General features: G+C 20.4%; 2 protein-coding genes across 2 annotated transcripts; one reads left to right on the top strand and one right to left on the bottom strand.

Annotated features, from left to right (window-relative positions):
• Nucleotides 1–3,363: 3,363 nt before the first annotated feature.
• On the bottom strand, nt 3,364–5,031 carry PGO_032070 (variable surface protein; the record flags this gene model as incomplete). The annotated part of the gene is made up of 3 exons (XM_028686188.1): nt 3,364–3,528; nt 3,628–4,845; nt 4,987–5,031. The coding sequence occupies 3 exons, from the start codon at nt 5,029–5,031 to the stop codon at nt 3,364–3,366; spliced, it is 1,428 nt and encodes a 475-aa protein (XP_028541989.1).
• A 10,118-nt stretch (nt 5,032–15,149) lies between these two features.
• PGO_032060 (tryptophan-rich antigen) lies at nt 15,150–15,888 on the top strand (the record flags this gene model as incomplete). Its single annotated transcript, XM_028686187.1, has 2 exons — nt 15,150–15,233; nt 15,364–15,888. 2 exons carry the CDS (start codon nt 15,150–15,152, stop codon nt 15,886–15,888), a joined length of 609 nt encoding a protein of 202 aa, XP_028541988.1.

Raw genomic sequence — 15,888 nt, 5'->3', positions numbered from 1 at the left:
GTTATAATTGAATGCTCTGTTTCATCACCAAAAAGTACTATTTTTTCCATCTGTTTTACAGTTATAATAATAATTGCTCTTAGCTACTTTTTTGTATTTAATGTAATATAAATTTTGTTAAAAATTATTTTTATTATTTCCTAGGATATAAATAAGTTAATTTATCCTTAAAATCATTGCAAATGTTTATGCATCTTATGTATTATATTAAATAATAATTAATTTTCAGTGTACTAAAATCAAAAGATTTTTATGTGATAAAAATAATAAGAGTATGTTTTTAAGAAAATGTTTTAATCATGTTCTCCCCTTAGAAAACAAAATAGATTTGGCAATACATTCAGAAAACGAATCTATTAATATACAATATTTGTAAAGAATTAATTATTAATTAATATATGTCTCAATGTAGAAGATTTGATATAAAATAATATAAAATAAAATAGTGTATTTCTGAACTATTTAAATTGTGAAGTGTAATTAAAATTAATGTAAAGTTAAAAAAAAACTGACCTTAGAACAAAATACCAAATCAAGTGAAATAAAAAATTATGCAAAAAAAAAAATCAGTGTACAATAATTTTTAATAGTCCTTTAAAAGGAAAATCGATTGAATTAAAAATAAATGTGTTTATTTAATTTTGTTAAAAATCAATTCGTTGTGTGTATTATATTTTCACTAATTTTATTATATTATATTAACCTAATTTTAAATTTCTGTAGCAATTGTTGTTGCATTGTGTTTATAATTAATATATAAAAATATTATTATATATACTTGTCATTTACTTATATATCTTAAATAAAATTATTTAATTGAATATTTTAAGACATCAGCGCATAATTTTATATATAACATTAATGTATGTATGAATAGCCTTGCCTATACGCTATATACAACATTTATATTAAATAATTAAATTTTATGTATTCCGTTATAAATTTTCCATTGGATTCAAGTGAAAATTATTTTTAATTTTTTCTTTTTTATTTCTCTTTTTGAGTAACATCAATACTAACGCAGTAAAGTAACACATAAGTAATAAAAAATATATATAATATGTGCTTATTACATTTTAACAAAAACAAATGTTTCAGTAAAGCTAATTCTAATAAAATGCTATACATTTTATATGATAAAGAATAATTACCAAATTGTAAAATAGGTAGTAAAAGAAAATATTCCTAATATGGAGAAAAAATATGTTAAGTGTAATCTTCATAAATTTAAATTGTGTTACTATGTTTAACTGACGTTTCAGTGGTCTGATTCTTTAGAAGTATATAAATAGCTAGACAAAATATTTTTCATTTTCTTTAAATTTACTCTGACCTTTATTATTTAAATCCTGTTTTCTACAGTATATACTGAAACATAGAAATAAATTATAATTATCACAATGATTTATTTAGTGTCTTTTTCTTATTGTTTTCAATTTCTATGGCTTACGAACTGTAATTTGTACAGAACATAACCTATGTTACATCCATAATATCATTTAATATAAATGTAAAAACCTTATATTTTTTGAGTTTATAATATGTACAAGAATATTCTTTGTGCATTTTAAATAAATAAATAACATAATTAAAGTATTTATGGTATATAATTTTTTTCAGTTTTAGAACTAATATTACATTTGATAAATGAAATATTTTCGAATATATTTCCAAGTATCTCCATTCAAACTAATGTTCGAAGTGATCTAAATAATTATCAAAAAAAATATAACAATTATAATTTCCTGTGATTTCATAAACAATATAACCCCCTATATCTACGAACAAATTAATTACAATGCATCATAAAAAAAATGAATTCTATACATAAAAATATTTTTATATTATATTTATATATATTTAATTATTACAAAAAAATAAAGAAAAACAACCATATAGTTAGTATCAAACTGTTAAATCATCTATTTAATTCAGAATATATAATATCTATTAATTTTAATACATATCCATAAATTTTAAATATATATCTATTAAGTTACATTTATTTCTTTCGAATATTTTAAAATGTATATGCTTAATAATACATAATTTAAACAAGTATACAAATATATAAATACTGAAAGTGTACATGTAAGTTTATTCATGAATATCGAAAATAACTGTAAAAGAATAGTTTAATGTGTAATGCAAAAAGTGATCATTCATGTTTATATAGCTTTTCTTAATTTATAATTTAATGTATTATACTTATACGATTCTTTTATATAAGAAATGTAAAATTAACAAAAAAAACATTATTATTAATATATTAGATAATAGATATAACCTAATAATGGCTTTACTTAAAAACTTCTTTATAAATATGACAGTATACATTTTCATTAATATTGATCCTTAATACTTATAATTTTTCGTTTTGTGTAATTTGTGGTAGAATATATGTAAAAATTTGGAAAACCTGTAAGGTGCAATAAATATGGAAATATATCATTTATGTGGTAAGCATCTTCAAATTTTGGATGAATAAAAAGCAGGATATAAGATTAATTAAAAACAAATTATTATTATTATTATTATTATTATTATTATTATTATTATTATTATTATTATTATTATTATTATTATTATTATTATTATTATTATTATTATTATTATTATTATTATTATTATTATTATTATTATTATTATTATTATTATTATTATTATTATTATTATTATTATTATTATATTTTGCAGAAATTATTCTTCTATGGTATTCCTTTGAAAAACATAGAGCATAATATATATTTTTTCCACGCAAAGAATATATAAAAAAATAAATTAACAAGAATGTTATATTTTCTGAATATTTATTGATAAAAAGATTTCTAATAAGGAATTATCTTTTTTACAATATCATATATAAAATAAAACAAATCAAATATATTTTTTTTCAAATTAATAATCAAATTTTGTTAATCATTAACATAAATGTAGATATCACAATCCACTTATATTTATTTATTAAGTTATAATAGTGTAACAGAAATAAATATACATAAAAATATAGTTCAGGCTATTTCCCACCTAAAATCAGTTGTAATCATTAAAAAAGAAGTATAGTAATAAACGAAAAAACATAACTAATTTTAGAAAACATATATGTAATCAAAAATGTAAACATTTTAAATAATAGTATTTTCCTAATGATACAATTCAAAAAAAAAAAAAAAAAATAGCGAATAAATATAATATAAATCAATGAAAAACTGTCAAAGTTAAATTAATTTTTTATTAAACTTAATTACACCTATCTTTTTGTTTAGTATAAAAAAATATACATTATAGGATATAGGAATCTATCTCTTATGATATTTTAGAAATCTTCAATGTTTTATCTTGAGTTACATCGATATAATTCTCTTATTCAGAATTATAAGCTATACTGATTCTTTTTTTTCGAGTATTTCCTTGAACCTGTTGTAACTTTCTAGATGGTAATTTACGTTTAGAATTTTCCTGAAAATTACGATTCATTTGCTTCTTCTTAATTGTTTTCCTATTAATCAGTGATCCTAATGGTGTAAACTGATAAAAGAAATCGTGATGCAAAAAAAAAATATATTATTTCTGTGTTATGTTAACTTAATTTTATTCTGCACATATATATGTTATTTCATTGTTTACCTTGTAAAAGAGAAAAAAGAGAAAGAACATTCCTAAAATCGTGTAAGAAAATAATATAGTAACATATATAGGATCACTTGTTAAACTTATATCATCTTTAATTAAACTATTAGTTGTAACAGGATGGCTAATTCTGAATGGAACTTTCATTTCTTGTTTTTCAGTCGATCTTCCTCTACGAGATAAACGTGTTTCTTTACTTTTTTCTATAACATCACGGTCAATTTCTAATACATCTATTAACCCTTCTGAGAAATCTTTTAGTTGATCTTTACAATCTAATTCCTTTAACATATTATACGGATTATATTGTTTATCACAATTAAAGAAGTTTGGACATTTATCCCAAAAATTTCCATGTAAAAAAAAGTATGTACAACAATAACCTAAATAATCTTTATATAGTGGCGCAATATTACCAATGTATTTACAATATTCCTCCTTTTTAGATACGTCATTTTTAGATTCTCCAAGATTACTTTTTATTTGAGAACAATTTTTAAAATAGTCATGCAAATATTTCTCATTTTTCCATGCATTGAAATCCTCGTCAAAGTAAAAGTAACATGGGTTGTCCTTTGCATCATAATAATTAATAGTCCAAATTACCTTCTGCAATATATCACTAACACAAGGATCAAGCTTATTATTGGAATTACCATTAGTTACGTTCCATAATTCTTTATATGCCCAATAACTAAAGTATGAGCATTTGTCACGTAAATTTGTTTCACTGCTCAAAATTATGGATAATTTTATCACTCCTTTACATATTTTCTTACATGGTTCAATATAATTATCTTTCAATTTTTCTTTATCGATATCTTCTATGCATTGTTTATATTCTGTGCATAATTGTTCATTATTGATAACTTTTTTACACTCTACTAAATTTTCCTCATTCATAACATCCTTGCATACAGTGTCTCCTCGCATTAATTTTTCCCAATTGATACCCTTGCATTCTTTATAACGTTTTTTTAATTTCTCCTTGCATATATCTTCCTGACAAGCATTATATTCTTTTTCACAAGTATTTCTAGAATCATCACTACACTCGTTTCTGCCAACCTTAAAGAAGTTGTAGCAGCATACATTACAACACATTTTTTTGCAATAGTTTTCACAATAACTATCATATTCTTTGTAATTTACTACACCATTCTTAATTTTATTGTATACATCGCACGAAGGTAAGTCTTTAAAATGCTCATTTTTCTGACGAATAGAAAAAATATGGTGATCATGAAAATGTTTAATGTTAACTAATCGAAAAAAAAATTATTTTGTTTTAAGAAGATAATAAGTAATACACTAATTTTTTATCCAAAATCATTTTAATGATAAATATAAACATACATCATCACATAAATTTTTTAAAAAATTATCCGTTCCACTAGACATGCTAAATAAACAAAACCGCGTGATCCGTCAATATACAAATATTCATAAGTGAAAAATATAATTCTACAATACACTAATAAAATAATTAATCATTTTATATTAATTTTTTAAATAAAAATGTATATTTCATAGTAGCGTATTTTCTAATTATAGCTAATGTTTTATTTATAGTACTATCATTAAAATAACATAGAAAGAGATTATATATGTAGAATGTTATGGAAGCTCATATGTGTATTAACTCTTAAAAAAAAAAATACAATTATATAAAAACATATAATTATATAAAATAAAAAATTTAATTTGTGAAAAATGATTATGCTATAAAGTACTTATACGAAAAATTATTTACATTATACTGAATAGCCATTTTGGAGAATTATTCACATAATTTTCTCCTTTTTGCTTTAAATTATAAAATTTGAAGTTATACATGTTCATATATTTATTATTTCACTCTAATAATAAATATTCCTCTTTTAATTTCAAATCGATGTTATTAAAAAGTATCGATTGATGCGTGGTTTAGTAATATAAGAATATAACATTATATTATAAAATATCCTTCCATGCATAAATAATTACATTCCACATAATTAAAATGCATAATTAAGAATTCCTATTAAATAAGAAAAATTCATAAGAATGCACTATATAAATATAATTTATTTATCACTAATATATATATATTTTTTAATTTATTAGAATATATTATATACTGTTATTGCAAAGGATTCAAAGTTTTCTCCTTCTTAATTTACAAGTAAAAAACAAACGTTTTGTATCACACTATATATTTAATTTATTCTATAGAATGCACATATTAGAATTGCATAATTTTATTATAAATGATATATTCTTATCAAATAACATAAAAAGAATGGATTACTATTAACGGAACGCCCCTTGAAATGTCATTTAAATTTATCACATTCAAAATGTATATAATATGTTAATCAAAATTACAGTTTTACATTTTATTTACAATACATGGTGGGGAAATTTTTTTTATCAAGTACATTTTTACTATCTTTACACACTTAAAATGTTATGAAGTGTAATATCGTTATTACAATACATTTTTAATATGTCAATTTTTGGTTACCATTTAAAGTTTCTAAACATATGGGTTACATAAAAAATCCTGCAATTCATTGTAGTTATGTTATCCAAAAATCGTGAATAATATATAAACGCTTTATTCAGAAAATAATATAGTATTGTAGTGTAAAATTTATGTTGTTGTATTTCATCATTTTTTAATTACGTTCTTTACAACACTTTTCAGCATATTATTTAAGTAAAAGTCTATCATTATTAACATACATGCGGAATAATCCCTATGTATTAATTACTACCCAAATGATTGTTTAAAAGTTTTTCATTTTTTTGACAATATTTTAATTATTAATTTTATATTTAAACGAATTGCAATTCAATTGCATGTAAATTTAAAAGGTGGAGAATTAATTAGGGTGATAAATTGTGAAGCAATATATTGTAAGTATAAACGTTTCCTAATTAAGAAATAAATCCTAATTCAAAATTTTTTACAACTTAATTAGTGAATATAATATGTTATATAAAGCTACAAATATGTAACAATAAATTAATTCTTAATGAAATGGTAAAAATTACAAAACCATTAAAATGGGATTAACCACGATGTAGATAACCTTAAATATGGGAAAGAGAAAATACGAATAATTAAAACGCCAAAAAAAAAGAATGGATTGTCATATATTATTGAACTGAACATGACAGTTAAGTATTTCTGCAAATATATCTAAGGTTCCATATAGTCACATAAATGACATGCAGAAAAAAAAAAATAGAGCTAAATAAATACATAAAATATATACCCTGTTACATAACAAAGAAAGAAATCTTTAAATCCACATTTTCATAAAATTAAGATAAATCATGTTTTATTAAATATTCCCCCGGAATTCCACAAATATGTTCATAAATTTGTCTAACAAATTTTTATTACTTTATCGAAATTCCTGATACACTTATAAAATTTGTGCTTTTTGGTAATATTATCTACCAATGCCCCTTGTCACATATTTCATTTTTTCTTTTTTATTCACATTTTGGATACATAATACCTTTATGTTACAAATTTTTTAAAGAATGGAATATAATAATAAATCATAGAAGGGTGATAATTTCTTTTACTTACAGATGTGTCACTTTCAATTAAATGTTTTAAATAATTTCATATGCAATAAAATATATATGCACAAATTAAGGAGCACACATAATAATTACATATATATATATATATATATATATATATATATATATATATTATATAAAAATAAAATATATAAATTGTATTTATGATATATATCCATAAAATAGCACATGCCGGAAGCTATAACCCATATGGGTTGTCTACAATGAAATATTATATTCATTTCCATTCCATGTTCTACTTTCTTTATTTTTCAATAACTACACTATGTTCTCTTTTTTATATGTTTTTTATTTTATTTTTATTTTCTGTTTATGTGATCCCATCTCAGCGATAAGTTGAGACACCAATCCAAGCATAATTCCCAAATGAATGTGATGTTTTTCTATTTTTTTATTTTTCATTATAGACTAATTTCGCAACATTTTATTTTTTACAATATCAGAGATGAAACTAATAAATTTTGTTCATATAATTCAATCGTTTATATACATTAAAATCTGTCAAATTCACGGAGAAAAAAACATTACTGCATCATTTTGACATTGGAATCTAGTCATATTGAGAGAATTTCTCATGTATTGTAACCCATTAATTGTATAAAAATGAAATTGCTAATTGTAGGTTTCAAAATAGATGATAACTTTATCTCTACAAAGGAAAAACTCCTTTGCTACAGCACAATTGTGCACACATTACATTTTCCATCTTTTCAAAACGGACAATTTTTATTCATAGAGAATAAGGTAGAATATCCCACCTCTGAAAATTCTAAGAGTATATTATTTACGCAATTGAAACACTACACAGATGTATACATATTAACGACATGTGCAAACCAATCTTTTATGAAATTTACCCAAAACCTACAAAGAAAATTTTATATAAGAAATAATGTTCAATACTATTTTCATACTACATGCAATGTTAAAGATTTAAATGAACAACAGTTCCTTCTTCAGATTAGGGAACCTTCTCTAGAAAAAACGCGATTAAAAATAAATTTTCTATGTTAGCTATGAACTCACTTTCATATATTGCAAAGAATGCTGGGATGCTTTATTTTTTTTTTATTTACATGAGTTAAATGATTCAAGAATTCAGTCAATCTTCTTTAAATATATGTATCAAAAATATATATATATTATTTTATGTAAAAATATATAATAATTACTTTTATTTCATAATAACATAAGAATAAATTCTAATATATATAATATTATAATAAAAACACAAAATTATGTTAAAAAACATATATATAAGTTAATAATGTATATATATATTATATGAATTATAATATATTACATTATAATTACATGCATTAATTAAAAATAAAATAATAAGCCCTATACTTTAACAAAAAACCTATACTGTATCCCCTCTAAAATAGCATAACACAAAAAATCTATAATTGTAAATTAAACAAATATTATAATAAATAATAAGGAGGAAACATATATAATATTTATACATATTGATTAATAGCACAATATTAAATGCTAATATCTGTTATTCCATTAATATAAGCCAACAATTATAAGAATATAAAATACATGAATATTTATAGAAATCATTAAAATAAAATCCAATTAAAATCAGTAACAAATAATAAAACATACGAAACATTTAACCTTGAACAATAAATTTTAAAATCAATAAAATTAATCAAGTTATCGTATTATGCATTTACATGTAATTCAAATAATATCACTTGAATAATATATATATTTTTCATATATATGTATAATGTAACAAAATTATATAGCTCAAATAAATTTGTATAATATAGAACCTCAAAAGATTTAATAAATCTGCACTCTAAATAACATAGATACTGAAGTTTTTAACATACTAAATTTTTTTATCAGAGAAGAACAACTTATTTTTTTATTAGATAACATATGTAAAGCATAATGTCTAAGACTTACAGATATGAAGAAGATATTTCATATTCTTTAATATGAATAAAATGTATTCTATATAATTTTTTAAATATATATATTTCATTGAATTAATAAAATAGAATATTCTTAAAAATTTTATTTTAAAATTTTGTATACTTATGACTTTAATTTATGAATTAATTTTAATGATATATTCCACCATTGTAGAAATGATTATAATACAGATAAAGATGGTTATAAAATGGATAACCATGTAAGACCTGAATTAATAAATCTCTTCCAGCAGTATATTAATAATTATCTAAACAAGTGTACAAATAAAAAACAAATTTTATTGCACTATTCTCTAGAGCTTGTTCTCTATTTATATCATATTAAGAAATTATATGATTCTAATAATAAATATGTAAAATTAAGCTGTGCATATTTTATTTACAAGCTACAAGAACTATTATAAGAACATACATGCCTATATCTAGACCATATAACGATTTGCAATTTAATTAAAACATATAATGACAAATTATATATAATTGATAAAACATCTCTTGATATATGTTCTGATCATGTTAATAATGTTGATTCAAATACATTTGAAATAATTAAATACATTCAAGAGATATATTACAATACTTTAATTCGAAAAACTTCAAGCAATTACTCATATACTAAGAATGAATTTAAAAAAAATATGGATAATTTAGGGAAATATGTAACCAAGAAAACTAGTATAACTAATGATCTAGAAAATGTAATAGAATATATTAATACACACATTTGCAATAGTTAACAATGCTTTAATGAAAATGTTTTGATTAAATTCCCTTCTAAAGAAAAGAAATGAGATCAATACACAGTGATACATACATCCCAAATAATACAATCAGGCCTTTTAACAAGTGGGTAACAATAGTTGTTTAATCTTTAGTTATGTTAATAATAACTTTCATTCTATATAAGGTTATAAATAAGCTTAATTTAAATAATATATATCATAAAATCATTCCTGTTACACATTATATTTAACAATTATATAAAATTAGTAATATATTTATAAGAGTATTATATATTTCATTTTTTATGAGTGTACACACAATTGTTGATTTATACAAGCAAAGGTAAAGAAGTTAAGGAGATAGTTCGATAAAAAAATGAAAATAATAACAATTTAATGGAATCATTTGAATGGACATATAAAAATATAATCTCAAATCAGTATAAAATAGCTTATGACTAAGTATAAAAATACTACTAAACATATAATATTAATTCGTGAAATATATAAAATTATATCATATAAAACTGTAAGACATCAATTTTATTATTAATTTAAAATGGATACTTATAAGAACCATTACATGTATATATAATTATAAAATTATCAAACATATTCCTGATCATTATGTAATGCTAAGTAATTAATAAAATATCTACAATGAATAACATTTAACAAGGGGTCAAAAATTATATGGTTTATCAAGAAACATAACAAAATAATAATCTATGAAAATTCCCATACAATCATTGGGTACAAAAATTATGTACTTGCAATTACGAATTATAAAAAAAAATACATTATCAATATTAATAAAAATTAATATTCCAAAAATAATAAATTTTTTTATATCTAATTAAGAAGAAAATTGTATATTAAAAAAAAATTAAAAATATTACATTATATAAATGAATGATGATATATTAATTAATATAATATAACTACTATAATAAATGGAAAAAAAATATATTAAAAATTGTTAACATTTATAATTATATTTGTAAGAACTTAACTAAATGTATAAAATAAATATTCAAAAATTTATTCTTCCACTCAAAAGGTAATATAGACTTGGGTAAATAATTCTAACTAAAATAAAGTTGAAATATACGCTATTTACTTTAGTATGTCAGAGCAAAATATATAAATGAACGGAATTTAAAAACAGTTATAAGACATACAGAAAAAAAAAAAATATATAACATTTATTATGTGACAAAATAAATACATTGAATGTTGCATAAAATATATGTAAACTTGTTATTATTCGTTTTATGATATCTGTATTCATTTACCTCGACATCAGATTAATTTTTTATGCATTTTCCCCTTAAATTTGTTCGCCCCTTACATGTTGCACTGATAATAAGTTAAAAAATACAATCATAATTCTATCTATTTATTGTTATTACTGATGTTTTACCAATTAAAAGCTATTCATATTTTCCTTAATATAATACTTATATAATTCATTAATTCTATCATTTTATAGTTACCAATTTTGCAATATTCGAATGTATTACCCTACAAGATAATATGTTGAGTAATTTATGTAATCCACAATTATGAAACATATGTCATTCTTGTGATTTAATTTATTCGATTAAGCTAAGAATCTATGTAATCTGTATTTAATATATTCCACTAAGGATAAAATCTATTATCCTATTAACATGGATTATTCCCATTATACTCAGATTTAATATATAATTCTTAGTTTATTTGATTTTTTTATAAATAATAATTCTGAAATAAAATAAAAATTAATATATTATTTCTATATCTTTATTTCATTTTGTGTTTGCAATTTTTATCAAAAAGAAATAAAGATTTCCTTTATGTGTATTTTCTTTTTTTATACATTTTAAAATTTGTATGACGATAAATGAATTACAAATTTTGAGGATTTTATTATTTTCAAAAATTCTTAACAATGCGAATTATAGTATAAAACAAAAAAGTTATTTATTGAACGTCTACAATTGTAGTATACACACATTTAAGAACCACCAGGGTAATTTTGAATATAACATACACATACTCTAGAATAATTACATTACTTATTTTATCGTAAATATTAATTATTTTAAAAGAGAAATAAGTCTATACATTTTTAATAATTGAATTAGCGAAATATGAGCTTTCATTTACTTGTATAATAAGTTAATATCTTATTTAAGATCAGGTAATCGATATTTTAATCATTCAAAAAAAACAAATTTTAACAATATTAATAGTGTAATACGTCGGATTACTAAAATATTACTATACAACAAATTTACCATGTGCATCTTTAATTTATATCAGTTTCATATTAATTAGTAATTCGTAAATATGACTCATTATTACTATATAAATAATAATTATAACACTTCGAACTAAAATGTTGTAATAAAAGTTCTCATTTATATATTCTTTATCATTTTTATAAGGGGTAATATATTTTCTATGTATACTTATTTTGAAAATTTTGCACCCATTCATGTTATACAGAAAATATAATTTTAGTACTCTTAGGGGAAAAAAAAAGGAAAATGAAAACATTTACCAATATATATCAAAAGATATAAAATTTATTTAAGAATAAAATTATTCTCAAAAAAAATATATTGTAAATTAATTATTTCCAAGAATTTATAATTTCTTATATACACTGTTATTGTTTTATTAAATTGTTATTTTATTAAACACAATAGATGAAAAAGCATAGAAAAAAAAAATAATATATGAATAAATATTATATAAATTCATATTATAGCACCTTTATTATATAGATATGTATAAAATGATATAAATTTAATTCTTATGAAAAATAAGAATTTGTTCTACAAAAAGTCTATAAAAATAGATGTATAAGTAATATATAAAAATAAATTTTTTCAGACTCTTATTTTATTAAATTATATTCTATAATGTACTCATATCAAAATGAGAATAAAATAAAATATATTTTGTATATCAAGTTTCCAGATATTATGTACTTTATATAAAAAAAATAATACCTTATTCTTGTGTCCCTATGATTTTCTATAAAAAGATACTTTGCATAAATAGTATCGTGTACTTTTTCATAAAAAAATAGACTAATTATTAATGTCCCTTATTAATTTAGACATTTATATAAATTCAATATATATATACATTTAGCAAAATATAAACCTTTTATTCATTTTACTTTAATATTAGGCTTGTTTATTTTTTATATTATTATAAGCACACAAGCATATTCGTATTTTTTATTAAAAATTGAGTACAAAAGAAACAAGAAGTATATCTTCTATACCAGTTATTATGCTCAGAAATGCTTTAACTTTCCTTCACAGTTTTACCTTTTAAAAAAATATTTGTATACATATATATAACATATTAAATTTGTTTTAATAAATAAACAAACACAATAAATATTTTAAATTACTACTCAAAAAAATAATTTGTAATAGTGAAAATGTGTTATTTTACTACTGCATTTATGTATAAATTTTATAATTACACTGTATATAGGAATGCATTTATATGTTTATAAACACAATTTTGCCTAATGTGATGTAAAATATGCTTAAATTAAACAAAAGAATAAGTATATAAAGGACAATGAATATACAAATGAAATAGTTGTATAAAAGTATACGCCTAATGGTGTGGTAGTTTATTCACAATGTCTTATTAAATTTTTTGCTTAATCTAAACTGTGTACTTTTATAATTTATGTTATAATCCAAATGGCAATATCTAAACATTTATAATAAAAACGAGTTAATAAATATTCAATATCTATATTTATATTAAAATATATAAAATTGTTTCAGGTAAAACTACATAAATATGATATCTAACCCACCTTAAAACCCTTGTAGAACAATATATTTAGATATAGGAAAATATAATTATATAATATTTTTTACAATAACTTATGAATGTTAAATATAATGTTGTAAAAATCAATAGTATATAATTTTTATTTTGATTTTAAATAAATAATTTTTTCATTGGATTATCTTTTCACACTGAAGAATGTACTACAATGAAATATTTAAATCAAAGGAAAAATTTTCTAACATGCGTTGTTATTTCTGTGAATTATTTTAATGTTGACATCCATTATAAATGTTTTTCAGAACATTCTCTTAATTCTAAAAAGTTTTCAAATAAATCTGCTTTAATTATGTATATTAAAAATAAAAAATATAATTTTAATAAATAACTTTATGTTTATGTTTTTTTTTAAATAATGGGGACAAATTATATGTAATAAATTGTTTTCACAAAATTCCTTATTTTTATGTTTTATATATTAACTTCTTGTTTTATATATTATAATTATTTGAAAATATTTTCCAAATTCGAGGTGTACAAATGATAACTTTTTATTACCAAATTTTTTCTAACACTTCTCTATTTATTATTAACTGCATTCCGTAAAATGTACCAATTTTATGTAAAATAAAAAAAGAATAAAAATTAATTTACTCTTTAGTACAACATTTTTAACATTTTAAATTATTTTTATAATATAATTATTAAATTATTTGTAGACTTTAATGTATTAAAATAATAATCATGTTATCAAGCATAAAATTAAAAATATTGAATTTTTAACAATTAATTATTTATAAACAAATGTTTGTATTCTTTTTTTTCTCTATTAATTCTAATTATACACATAAAATATTGAATAACGTAAAAATATTTTATTTTATTCATGCAACAAGTATTTTTGATATATATTATCACTTTTTTAAGGATACAAAATGTAATCAATATGAATTCATTAACAGAGAAAATTATATTACTTCATAATTATTATTTTAAAACTATCAATGTTATTTGTTTCTACCTATATTTCATCTTCGCTGTTTATATAAAAAGATGTTTTGTATTATTAATATATCCCCTTATTCCTTTATATAATTTAAAATAATCTAACATAATAATTATTAATTCTTACTCCGTTTAATGGTGATTTTATTTATTTAAAACATATACAAATGAATTTAACTAAATTTTATTGAAATTTTACCACATGTAAATATAGTTTCCTAATACAAATTTACTAAATTATTTTTAATTTTACACTTCTACGCATATATATTTAGGAAAAAATTCACATATTTTAATTATAATTAATTAAAATATATAAAAATAATTAATTACATTATTATAACAATAACAAACTCATTGCCTTGTTATATTATAAATATACTTATATATTATTCTATGCATAACAAACGTAAAGAACATCATGGCAGGAAGCTTTAAATTACTCCAATTTACTAAAATTTTTGCGATCTCATTTTTTGTTTGGATATATCATCACAATTATGATGTAAAATTACAAAATTTAAAATGTCTTCTTTTGTCTAATGGTTTTACTTTTTTGTAACATATGCATTAGTGCATAAAAACATATATATATATATATTTAAAATTTGTTTTTTTTTATTTTCACCGTTTAGGGAACTCCTAATAGTTCATTTGATCGTACACAAAAATTAGACCAGTCATTATATTTAAGAACAAGTAGATTATTATCTACGTGTAATCCAGACAGTGAATCAAATGGTGAGATACCAGATGTTAAAACCAAAAATTTTTATAAAAAAAACAAACAAAATAAACTTGGTATTCTTAAACGCTTCGATTCCTACTGTGAAAATAAAATATTCGATAGACTTAATGCTATATATAATACTGAAGACAACATAAGTATTAAACACAAAGCAAAAAAAACATCAGTATGCAGAGATATCTTTGTTTTGTTGGCTTTACCTATTATTATAAATGTGTCCTGTGTTGCTATTTCTACACAAAAAGATAAATTAGTATCAGGAATTGAATATGGCGCAGTAGTCCCCGTTGTAATTTCTCTGTTCATCCTTATTTATGTTCTTATAAAAACCTTAAAATTTCTTATTATACAAGAAAAAAAGGATGGACATAGTTTAAGTGATTATTTATCAGCTTTCAAAAAGTTATTTTAA

This window comes from Plasmodium gonderi (assembly GCF_002157705.1).
Source record: "Plasmodium gonderi DNA, contig: Chr03, whole genome shotgun sequence".
Taxonomy (NCBI): Eukaryota; Apicomplexa; class Aconoidasida; order Haemosporida; family Plasmodiidae; genus Plasmodium; species Plasmodium gonderi.
This window is presented reverse-complemented; position numbering and strand designations above follow the sequence as displayed.